This window comes from Budorcas taxicolor, chromosome 13 (genome assembly GCF_023091745.1).
Source record: "Budorcas taxicolor isolate Tak-1 chromosome 13, Takin1.1, whole genome shotgun sequence".
Classification (NCBI taxonomy): domain Eukaryota; kingdom Metazoa; phylum Chordata; class Mammalia; order Artiodactyla; family Bovidae; genus Budorcas; species Budorcas taxicolor.
In genome coordinates, this window is record NC_068922.1 from 37,300,056 (window position 1) to 37,312,811 (window position 12,756).

Genomic DNA, 12,756 nt, shown 5'->3' on the forward strand with positions numbered 1-12,756 from the left:
TCACCAGAATGGCACCTTTTTTTACCAAGGATGAGCCTATATTGCCACATCATAATGCCAGAAATTCATAGTTTACCTTAGGGTTCACTCTTGGTGCAAATTCTGTAGGTTTGGACCTGAGTATAATGACATATCTATCATCATAATATCATACAAAATATTTGGACTTCCCTCATATTCTCTGTGCTCTACCTGTTCTTCTCAGCCCCCTCCACCTCTGGCAAACACTGAACTTTTTCTTTCTCTGCACAGTTTTTCCTTTTCAAGAATTTCAGATAGTTAAAATCATATAGTATGCAGACTTTTCAGACTGGGTTCCTTTGCTTTAGTAATATGTCTTTTTGTGATTTGATAGGTCATTTCTTTCTAGCACTGCATAATAGTCCGTTATCTAGATATACCACAGTTTGTTTACCCATTTACCTACTGAAGGACATCTCGGAAGCTTCCAAATATTGACAGTTACTTACAAATAAAGCTGCTCTAGACATCTGTGCAGGTTTTTGTCTAAACATGAGTTTTCTACTCATTTGGGTAAATACCAAGAAGTGCAGTTGCTGGATTATATGGAAATAGTATGTTTGGCTTCTTAAGAAGCTGCCAAAGTGTCTTTCTGCGTGGCTGTGCCGTTTTGCGTCCTCACCAACAATGGATAAGACACCCTGTTGCTCCACCTTCTCACCAGCCTTCAGTGCTGTCAGTGTTCCAGATCTGGGTCATTCTAATAGATGTGTAGTGACATGCCACTGTGGTTTTAATTGGCAATTCCTTAGGACATATGATGTGGAGTATCTCTTCATATGCCTGTTTGCCACGTGTGTGTCTTCATTGGCGAGGGATATGTTATGGTCCTTGATCCATTTACTTTTTAACAATTAAAAGAACATATATATACTTAAATTTACTTGGCTGCACAGGGTCCTAGTTGAGGCTGCAGGATCTTTGATCTTTCATTGTAACTTGCAGGATCCCTCTTGCTTTCTCTCTGTTTTTGTTTTTGCAGGAAAAATAATGCTTGTTTTTGGTTTTGTTTTTAACAACAGGGAACCCTGCTTAATGCACTCTGGTGACCTGAATGGGAAGGGAGTCCAAAATGGAGGGAATGTATGGCTGATTCATTTTGCTGTACAGTAAAAACTCTTTGTACACAACATTGTAAAGCAACTATACTCCAATAAAAATTAATTTAAAAATTTACACATGTGAACTCTTTTAGTTGTGGCATGCAAACTCTCATTTGCACCATGTGGGACCTAGCTCCTTGACCAGGGATTGAACCCAGGCCCCCTGCATTGAGGAGCGTGGAGTCTTAGTCACTGGACCACCAGGGAAGTCCCCTTGGACCACTTTTAAATCAAGTTCTTTATTTTCTGATGGTTGAATTTTAAAAGCTCTTCGTGTATGTTGGATAGCAATCTTTTATGTATCCTTCGCAAATATTTCCTCCCTGTCACTAGTGCTCTAGATTCTCTTGATATGGTCTTTCACAGAAGTTTTTAATTTTATGAAGTCAATACCTGAGGGGCCACTCAGTAAGCTTAAATTTTTGATCCAGGAAACTGAGCTAAATAATCGGTTTCTGTTTGGAGCTACTAAGATTTCAGAGAAGGAAGTGGCAACCCGCTCCAGTAATCTTGCCTGGGAAATCCCAGGGACAGAGCAGCCTGGTGGGCTACAGTCCCTGGGGTTGCAAAGGGTCGGACACGACTTAGCAAAACAACAGCAATAAGACTTTCCGTGGTTTGTAACACACATCATCATGATGATACATGACTGAAACCCCTGTGGCTGACAGGCTTTCTCCAAGATCAGAGAACCTTAATGAGGACTCCCGGCTCTCCTCAGCCATCAGAGCCACAGACTGTCTCCCTGGGTTTGCTGCTGTCTCCAAGGCTCAGCCACTCATCATGCTCTCTGAGCTTTTCTGTTAATCACCCGAGAGCCTGACAAGAGATACAATTTATGTTGATCCTGGGGAAGTGGAAGACAGAGAAGAAGTCTCATGCAGGAGAGGTGGTGATCTTTACCTGTATCTCTCCAGACCCACTTTCTGCCCATCTCTTTTCCCAAAACAAGACAGAAAGAGGTGAGAGTATTCAGATGGCTGAGGTGCGTGACCCTGGGTCCAGACTTGAAGGAGGAGGAACTTTGACTGGGGGACAAGATACAAGTCAGCACAGATGAGCCCTGAGAACCTATACACAAGAGACTATTCAGGCCGAAGCATGGGTATAACATAGGCAGGAATATGCTTTGGTACCAACCCTGCTGCACCCCCTGCCCCTCGTCCCCCATCCCCATAAATTCTCCTCTCTTCCTTTCTGGACCTCTAACCCTCCATCCCATCAGCGAATTTCAGTGAGGCCTTTAGCTGACCATGGCTTAGGGTGTCACCCTTCCCAGAGATAACTGGACTTTCACACAAGTGTTTGATATGAAAAAAATGAATTAAATTTAGGATGGAGTTGAGAGGGAAACTTTGGAGGCAAGGAGAGGCCTTTTAATGCTAAATCATATCAACTGACCTTGCTTCTCTCCAAAATGTTCTCGGGGTACCCCTTCCTCTCTCCTTCTCTCTTTTCCTTACCTTCTCCTATCTAATTGTGGCTGTAAAGCTGCAATCTCCCTATTTCTGTCCATCTCTGTTTCTATAATATTATATGTTTTTGTCAATTGAACATTGTAATTTTCCTGTGTGTTTCTTCATTGGCCTATAAGTGCCAGTTGAGCAGAGTCTGGGACCCTGTCCCTGCCCCCACCCCCCAGTTCCCTTTCTCCCTCCTCCTTACTGCAAAGCGAAGTCCCCCACCCATAAGAGAGTGCATGCAACCCAGGAAATTAAGCATGGTCTCAGGAAATGTCAGTAAAATGAAGAACCTAGGCCCCCTTGTGAAATGCAGAATCCCACCCCCCAAATGGAACTGTTATCAGATGAGCCGGTTTTCAATCCTTGATGTTTTATTTCCCAGGTTTTATTCCTTGAACCCCGTACAGGAGCTCCCCTTGCCAATAGAATCACAAAATTCTTTATATGTGGAACGAAGTCCAATATTCCACCAAACTTGCTCAAATAAACTTGACTAAGCATCATGAAAATCAGCATAAGGGACAAACCTGCCAAAGGAAAAGGGATGGGTCAGGACCAGAGACCTCCCACCACCACCATGTTTGGGAGTTCTGGTCCCATTTGAGAACCTCTGAGAAGCAGTGGTCATTCCTAAAACAGCAAATGCACAGAAGCACAAAATTTGAGGTGGAGACTGTTTTCGCAGACCAGCGTCCCAGTGGGTGCCTAAGGGGAAGGGACTCTGGTCTAAAGGGAGACAGATGTGGGCTCCAGGAGGATTTAGCACGCCTTTTTATCTGTTCACAATCAGCAGCCAGTTCCTGCTGTTGAGGAAAGTGAGCGTGTGGGTTCAAAGAGAAGCTTTAGCTTGGAGCCATGGTTATCCGTGGGAAAAGGAGGCAAGAGAGCCAGAAGAGAGGCAATGAGAAGCGTTGCTGGGATCCATAACATTCCGTGGCATAATGAGAATTTCTAAAAACTGCAAGTCTGAGTTAGCAGCGTTATTATACTGTCACCCAGCCTGAACCTTCAAGCTGACAATTTGCTGTGAATTCTTCTTTCACTTCTTTTTTCTCCTTCCTTCTGGAACCATGCATAGTTTGCCCTAAGAGACAAAGGTGATGGTGTAAAAGAAGAAAAGAAGGCTATGTGTGGGGGTGTATGTGTGTTTAAATGAAGATAACTTTGGTCCAGAAGATCCCCTGGATGAGGGCATGCAACTCACTCCAGTATTCTTGCCTGGAGAATCCCCCTGGAAAGAGGAGCCTGGTGGGCTACAGTCCATGGGGTTGCAGAGTCAAACACAAGTGACATGACTAAGCCTGTACACGAGAGTTGAGATATATGAGAAGTATCTTACTGGGAAGCAAGTGAAGGTTTGAGGACTTAAGATTGCTTTTAATATATCATTTCTATTTGGAAGATCAGCATTCTACTTAAGAAATGGAGGAATGCACTGAGGTCTCTGTGGACGGCAGGTACCTTGCACTACTGAAATGGGCATGGCATCTGTCTCCTGCCTGACATAGGCTCAAACTTGCTCATAATCTCCTCAGTCACTTCTCAGAGGCTCGGAGGCCTGTGGATTTGGGCTTTACACTCCAAAGACAAGAGGCAAAAAGGGCTCAGAAAAATAGCCAATGCCTGCAGGTTAGTCTTCTGTTTAGTCTGTGATCAGTCAATTTACTTGTATATTGCCCAAGTTTCCAATATCAGCTCTACAAGACCAAGTATTAGTAACTCCATGTCTTCTCTATGAGACCAAGTATTAGTAACTCCATGTCTTCTATAGCCACAACAGTGCTTCTAATCGAAGAATCTGGGGTCATGGGTCCCCAGGACACAGCAGAGGTCACTCACCAGCTTCGCTGTGCTTGAGTCACACTCATCTTTGTCAGGAAGTCCAGCCTGCAATCTCGTGAATTCATAGCGCTGGTTACAAAGCGGATGGGACGTACATAGCAAGAGATTGCAGTGAAAGCTGTGTAGTGGGGAGGGTCTGGAGGAACAGTCCAGAGACCGAGGATTTCCTTTAAAAGCTCCCCCTCAACTAGGAAGTCCTGCTCCTCCATGAGCCACAGTATCTTTTTCTATAAAACGAGGCAGTTAGACCAAGCCAGGGTGCCATTCAACTGCCCATAGTTATAATCACGTGGAAGGACTTCAGGATGTGATAATGGGAAGTGGTGGGACCTCCAGCTTGAACTTTTTAAACATATGACCCTCTTAAGGCCATTCAAATGTAATTTTAGAAAAATATTTTTACATTGTAAACACTTTCAATTTGGGGATAATTTTAGACTTAAAAATATTGCAAAAAATTGCACACAGATACACCCATGTTCACAACAGCATGATTCACAATAGCCAAGAGGTGGAAGGCATCCATCAGCTGGTGAATGGATGAACACAACGTGGTACATACAAGCAATGGAATATTATTCAGCCAGAAAAAGGGGAAGGGAATTCGGACAGTGCTTCACACAGATGAACCTTGAAGCTATTCAGCTGAGTGAAATAAGTCAGCCACAAAAAGATAAGTATTGTATGATTCCACTTACATGAAATACCTAGAGTAGTGAAATTCTTAGAGACAGAGGGTAGGATGGTGGCAGCCAGGACCTGGGGGAGAAGATATGAGGGGTTATCATTTAATGAACATAGAGTTCAATGTGCAGGATGGAAAGAGCTCCGTAGTGAGGGTTACACAACAGTGGAGAGATACTTAGTGTCCCTAAACTGTGCACTGAATACTTTAAAATGAAAAGTTTTATATTATGTATATTTTACCACAATAAAAATTACTCTTTTTAAAATAGCACATGAAATTAAAAGATGCTTACTCCTTGGAAGAAAAGTTATGACCTACCTAGATAGTATATTCAAAAGCAAAGACATTACTTTGCCGACTAAGGTCCACCTGGTCAAGGCTATGGTTTTTCCTGTGGTCATGTATGGATGTGAGAGTTGCACTGTGAAGAAGGCTGAGCACCGAAGAATTGATGCATTTGAACTGTGGTGTTGGAGAAGACTCTTGAGGGTCCCTTGGACTGCAAGATCCAACTAGTCCATGCTGAAGGAGATCAACCCTGGGATTTCTTTGGAAGGAATGATGCTAAAGCTGAAGTTCCAGTACTTTGAACACCTCATGCGAAGAGTTGACTCATTGGAAAAGACTCTGATGCTGGGAGGGATCGGCGGCAGGAGGAGAAGGGGATGACCCAGGATGAGTTGGCTGGATGGCATCACGGACTCGATGGATGTGAGTCTGAGTGAACTCCGGGAGGTGGTGATGGACAGGGAGGCCTGGCGTGCTGCGATTCATGGGGTCGCAAAGAGTCGGACACGACTGAGCGACTGAACTGAACTGAACTGAAAATAGCACAAAGTTCCCATATACCCTTTATCCAGCTTTTCCAAAGTCAACATCGGATAAAACCATAGGACAATTATCAAAGCCAGGAGAAACATTGCTACAACACTGATAATTAATCTACAGATTTGGTTCACATTATTCCAGTTGTCCCACTAATGTCCTTATTTCTGATTTAGGACCCAATCCAAGATAGGAATTGATTTTGTTGTCCTGTCTTGTTAGTCTCCTCCAGTTTTGAAAATTTCTACTGTCCTGATTTGACTTTCGTGAACTTGAAGATTTGGAAGGGTAGTAGCCAGCTAAGGGTTTGCCTGATGCTTCCTCTGGCTGAACACAGATTACCTTTTTTGGCAAGAAAATCATATAAGTGATGTCTCCTTCTCAGTGTATCGTATCAGGAGGCATGTGATTTTGATGTGTTTCATCCATGGTGAGATTAACTTAGATCGCTTGGTTGAGGGGGTCTCTGCCAGATTTCTCCACCATAAAGGTATTATTTCTCTTTGTTTACCATTTGATATGACCCACTAATTTAAGCATCCTTTGGTGACACTGGCCAGCCACAATTATTTGTGTGCTTTTTTTAAAATGGAGTATAATTGCTTTACAATGTTGTGTCAGTTTCTGCTGTACAACAACAGGAATCAGCTATAAGTATACACATATCGCCTCCCTCTTGAGCCTTCTTCCCCCCCACCCCACCATCCCACACCTCTAGGTCATCACAGAGCAACCAAGCTGAGCTCCCTGTGCTATGCAGCAGCTTCCCACTAACTGCTGCTTTACACAGGGTAGTGCAGATATGCGTCAGTGCCACTCTCTCAATTCATCCCACCTCCTCGACCACCGACCGTGTCCACAAGTCCATTCCCCACGTCTGTGTCTACCATCATAATTATTCATGGTGCTTCCAAATGGTGATATTCAGCTTCCTTTCATGACTTCTACTTTTCTTCATTGGAATTCTACTGTAAGAAAGAGTTTTCCATTTGCCTCTATTCAAATTTAATTTTTTAAAAAATCAGTAAAACAGAGCCAGAACAATGTCTGTCCAAAGCTTAATGGTGCTTGATAACCCCAAATTTCCTTTCTTGTTAAAAATTCACAGATTCTTCATGCCCTCCAGAATAGGAAATAAAATTCCCAAATTTTTACCACCTCACTGTGGTCACAGGCACAAGTCTTTAGAGAGCAAAAGATGAGCACGCCTACATTTTTTCCTTCTCCCTCTTCCCTCTTCCTTTTTGATAAACCTTAATATTTCCCTGAGTACATCAGCAGGGTTAAGTAGAGAAAACATTCAAGAATGTCTGAGCCTGGAAAGATGCACATAAAATATTTATGTTTAATTTGCCCTGAAGAAGGTGGTTTTAATGAACAGAAACTAAATCACAAATGCTACCATGTTCTAAAAAATTTTCATTCGCACACCCGACCCCTAGCCAAACTTGCTGTGCCTTTGAAGTTCATCCAGTATCTGCTTCCTTGGCCTCAGGTCCCCTCCTCCAGTGCCAGGAACATCCCTTGAGGGCCCTTATCTGGGCTGTTCCAGGCTGGTGTCACCAACTCACAGACAGACCCAATGCTATTGTAGAGTTCCAAATCTGCACAGTCCTAAAAATGGAAGGAAGAAGACTTTATTTTTCAGCTACCCATTTGTTCCTGTATTCCATTGTTGAGTAACAAACCAACCCCAAACTTATTAGTATCAAGCAACAACTATTTTTTTTAACTTTTTATTTAATAATGGAGTATAGCCAATGATTACCACACAACTGCACTCATCTCACATGCTAGTAAAGTAACACTCAAAATTCTCCAAGCCAGGCTTCAACAATACATGAACCATGAAATTCCAGATGTTCAAGCTGGTTTTAGAAAAAGCAGAGGAACCAGAAATCAAATTGCCAACATCTGCTGGATCATCAAAAAAGCAAGAGAGTTCCGGAGAAACATCTATTTCTGCTTTATTGACTATGCCAAAGCCTTTGACTGGGTGGATCATGATAAACTCTGGAAAATTCTTAAAGAGATGGGAATAGCAGACCACCTGACCTCTGTCTTGAGAAATCTGTATGCAGGTCAGGAAGCAACAGTTAAAACTGGACATGGAACGACAGACTGGTTCCAAATAGGAAAAAGGGTACATCAAGGCTGTATATTGTCACCCTGCTTATTTAACTTCTATGCAGAGTACATCATGAGAAATGCTGGGCTGAATGAAGCACAAGCTGGAATCAAGATTGCTAGGAGAAATATCAATAACCTCAGATATGCAGATGACACCACCCTTGTGGCAGAAAGTGAAGAGGAACTAAAGAGCCTCTTGATGAAAGTGAAAGAGGAGAGTGAAAAAGTTGGTTTAAAGCTCAACATTCAGACAACTAAGATCATGGCATCTGGTCCCATCACTTCATGGCAAATAGATGGAGAAACAGTGTCAGACTTTATTTTGGGGGGCTCCAAAATCACTGCAGATGATGATTGCAGCCATGAAATTAAAAGATGCCTACCTCTTGGAAGAGAAGTTATGACCAACCTAGACAGCATATTAAAAAGCAGAGACATTAATTTGCCAACAAAGGCCCATCTAGTCAAAGCTATGGTTTTTCCAGTAGTCATGTATGGATGTGAGAGTTGGACTATAAAGAAAGCTGAACATAGAAGAATTGATGCTTTTGAACTATGGTGTTGGAGAAGATTCTTGAGAGTCCCTTGGAATGCAAGGAGATCCAACCAGTCCATCCTAAAGGAGATCAGTCCTGAGTATTCATTGGAAGGACTGATGTTGAGGCTGAAATTCCAACACTTTGGCCACCTGATGTGAAGAGCTGACTCATTTGAAAAGACCCTGATGTTGGGAAAGATTGAGGGCAGGAGGAGAAGGGGACGACAGAGGATGAGATGGTTGGATGGCATCACCGACTCAATGGACATGAGTTTGAGTAAACTCCTGGATTTGATGATGGACAGGGAGGCCTGGTGTGCTGCAGTCCATGGGATTGCAAAGAGTCGGACATGACTGAGCGACTGAACTTAACTGAACTTATAGCCAATGAACAATGTTGTGGTAGTTTCAGGTGGACAGCAAAGGGACTCAGCCATACATTTACATGTATCCATTCTCCCTCAAACTTCCCTCCCATCCAGGCTGTCACATAACATTGAGCAGAGTTCCCTATGTTATATAATAGTAGGTCCTTGTTGGTTATCTGTTTTAAATATGGCACTGTGTACATGTCCATCCCAAACTCCCTCTCTTTTCCTCCCATCCTTCCCCTCTGGGAACTTGAGTTTGTTCTCCAAGTCTGTGAATCTGTTAATAAAACAACAACTACTTTATTATGTTCATGGACTTGGGATCAAAGATTCATACAGGCACAATGGGGGGACCTGGGGATGCTCCACATGGGTTCCACTTTAATGGCTAATGGCCTGCAGTTTCCTTTTCTTGTGATACCTAAGAGAAGAGACTAGAGAAGTTGGTGTGGGGATGAACATAAAGGGAAGTCTCTATGGCTGAGAAGAGAAGATGAAAAGATAGACAAAAACTACAGTAGTGGAGGAAAGAATGGGTTTGGGGGAGAAGGGAGGTGAACATATTACATCAGAAAAGTAGGGAGATGGAGAGGAGAACAGTGACAGAAAACCAGAGGGTCACATGTGGAGTCCCATCCCAGGAACCCCAGCATGCACCCCGGCTCTGGCATCCCTGTCCAGGGGCACCCCCAGAAGCTAACCTTGCCTGTGTCTGTCTGACTCTTCACAGCTCCCCTTTGCTGAAGGCCTGTATCATTTTTATCACAATGGCCTGGCCAAGGCCAAGAGAAGACGCAGCCTACAGCATCAACAGCAGCTGGAGAGAGACCCCAGGGTGAGTCTTCCTAGAAACCTGCCTTCTAACCTCTGCGGCCACAGATGAGCCTTTGGAGGGAGTGTGCAAGGGTGGGGCGGGGGTCAGGACCGTGGAGTAAAGGCACTCAGTGGGTGTGTTGCAATCACCCACATGGACCCTTTGCAGAGTGGTCCTGGGGACTCTGCTGCTCTGTCTTACACATAATAATTTTACCGTCGAGAGACCAAGGGAGGGGAGTAAACAGGGACACCACCCCTTTCCTGGCCTTTCCTTCTGCATTGTTGTGTGAGGATTTCGGGTTGCCAGGGGATGTGCTTTGGCATCTGATGGATGGGAAGACACCAGCAGTTTAATGAGTCATTTTATGGGAGGTTTCTCCTGGTGAATCCACATGCCCTGAGGAGACTGCCATGCCCCGTGTGGTGAATGGGAACACGAGAGGGCCAGCAAGCCATCAGCTTGCAGGAGACAGCTGGCTTCTCCTGTCCACACATGACTGAATCCTCGGCCTCCTCTGCCCGTCTGCCCATCACAGCACTTTCTGATCTATGTCACCCAGGCCCCCTGTCTTCCTGATGCTCAGGACTCCCATTTTGAACTCCAATCTTTACCTTCTCTTGGACTCTAGGTCTCAATTTCTACTCCCTTACCCTCCCTAGAAATTTAAATCCAATTTTCTTACAACCAAACTCATCACCCTGTCCATAAGCCTCCTTCTCCAATGTTCCCACTTCCTGTTTTCTCAGAATAGAAACTTTGGGCATCGTTGAACCCTCCCCCTTCTAATCCCTTCTGCTCTCCCCACACTCATTCAACTGGGAGGTTCTGATTTCTTGTATACAGCTCACCAAGAGGGAAAGTCATCATCCAGGCAGCTTGCTATCTGTACACTGAAGGCTTCATGCCCTCTTGCCCAGGACATGGGGGACACAGATGTAAAGAGGGCAGACGTTTGAATTAGACATTACATATGAGACTCCTTTGGAGCTGGTGCAATCTAGAATCATTCTGGTGGGGCTTTTCATGGAAACATGTGACTGCACTGAATGTGGACTTTAATTAGGAATACAGATGAAGCAGACTCCCCCAGCCGATCACCAGTTGACATGCCACAGGCAATTTTCCTGGAACTCCTCAACCCAGGGATCCCACATTCCCTAGAATGGAAACACTGCTTTGAGAATCCACTTTATCTTTGCTTTTGCAGTAGGTTTAAAGATGTCTGTACTGTCAACCCAGGCCAAGCATTCTTAAAGGGCCTGTTGTAGAAGCTGGCACCATTACTTAAGAGAGAAGCTCTTTTCTGTCTTCACATCCTTGACCTTGACTGTGCCAGTTCAGTGTCTGGGGATGCCCTTGAGAAGCTCATGGGCAGGGAATCCTGCCTGTCTCACCTGTGTACCCAGAGAAGGTACCAGTGGACCATGACCACCCTGGTACATGTGACACTGGTTTTCCTTATGCTTCATGCCTGCCCCATGGTCTCACCCTTTATGGTCAATTATTTACTTTTATTTATATAATTCTTAAAAGTCCCTTGTGTTTCTCTCCTCTTCCATGATTAAAGACAGTGCCCTGAGATCATTCAGAGAGAAACACATAAAAGAAACTGGGAAAGAAGGAAAATGATGCTTAAGAGCTTTGGATCGGGAAAGGGAACCAAGAAATAGTGAAACTAAGAAGCCATCGTTTGGTTCAGAGAGATGCCTTGAGCCCATTAGATTAAGATTGTATTATTCTTGCACTTACTTGAAACGATCTTTGAAATGCTGATTCTTGAAGGGTACAGAGATGTTTCTGAAAGAGAAGACAGTATGATGGGATGGGGAATAAAGAAGGAAATCCTGCATTGGTGATTCCAGTCACTTGTCTTTCTCCAAAGTAGTATCTATTTTATCCAAATGGAGCATCCATTTTCCCTCCATTGCCCATTATAAGGGTCCTCCTGGTAGCCACTTGCCTCTGCCTGCTGGGGGTATCCATCTGCCCTGTCCGCAAAGAACAAGAGAAGATAACAGTGATACTGAAGGTCATAAATCTCCTGTATCTTTTATCTGCCTTCTCATACAGGTTAGATGTCAGGGCTGCTGTCATTAATAAAATCATTTTAGGAAAAGAAATAAAGCATAAAATCTCATAACTCATTGCAAAATGAAAAAAAAAAAAAAAAAAAAAAACCCTGCTAGTAATGATTGCCTTGTTCCCAAATGTTAGATTAAGGCCTGAGTCTTTTCTGCATGACATGCTTGTGGTCACCTAGTTTTGGCATCAGCTGATACCAAAACATGAGGATGACTGCTCTTAAACAAAAAAACATTGACAATGGAGTGTACAACAGCCATATTATAAGGATGCTGTGAGGCCTGTGGACTTATAGACTTCAACAAAAGACAAATACTTTGAGTTAGGACACCTCAATTTGGGGGTTCCCAAGCACATTCAAACAAGGTGCAGAAAGAGAAGAAACTGGAAGAATAGAAAGGAGAGGGGAAGGACCGGGTAGCTGAAAAGGATGTTTTTGTCTCTTGCAGATGTTGCAAGTTACTTTTCATGAATCAAGATCTTAAGAGCAAGTTGTTTTAGCAACTATATTCCAATTAAAAAATAAGTAAATAATAATAATAATAAAGAATAACAGAGCCACAATATGGAGGAAGCTTGGGTCCCAGAATTACCACATGGAGGAGAAACAAGGCACTGGCCTGAGTTCCCTACCAGGACTGTTTTAGAAACAAGAATAAATATTCTATGTTTAGAATCATAAAATATTAATAAATAAATGAAATAAAATTTTATAGTTATTTGAACACTAGAACAAAATATCTATTTCATCGCTTTTCCACACCAAAAATCAGTCCCACCAAGAAAAAAAGCTTGATTATTTAAAATACTTGGTGATATTTCAGTGGAAAAGGGCACAGGTAAAATAAAAGGGCTTAATGAAAGGGAAAAAAAGAC

General features: G+C 43.3%; 1 protein-coding gene across 1 annotated transcript in view; it reads left to right on the top strand.

The window, feature by feature from the left end:
- Positions 1 to 12,756, top strand: part of LOC128058509 (neuroendocrine convertase 2) — a 234,350-nt gene that overhangs the window by 16,825 nt on the left and 204,769 nt on the right. Inside the window, exon 2 of the mRNA XM_052650991.1 lies at positions 9,712 to 9,816. Coding sequence (XP_052506951.1) covers positions 9,712 to 9,816 — 105 coding nt within the window. The remainder of the gene's footprint in view (positions 1 to 9,711; positions 9,817 to 12,756) is intronic.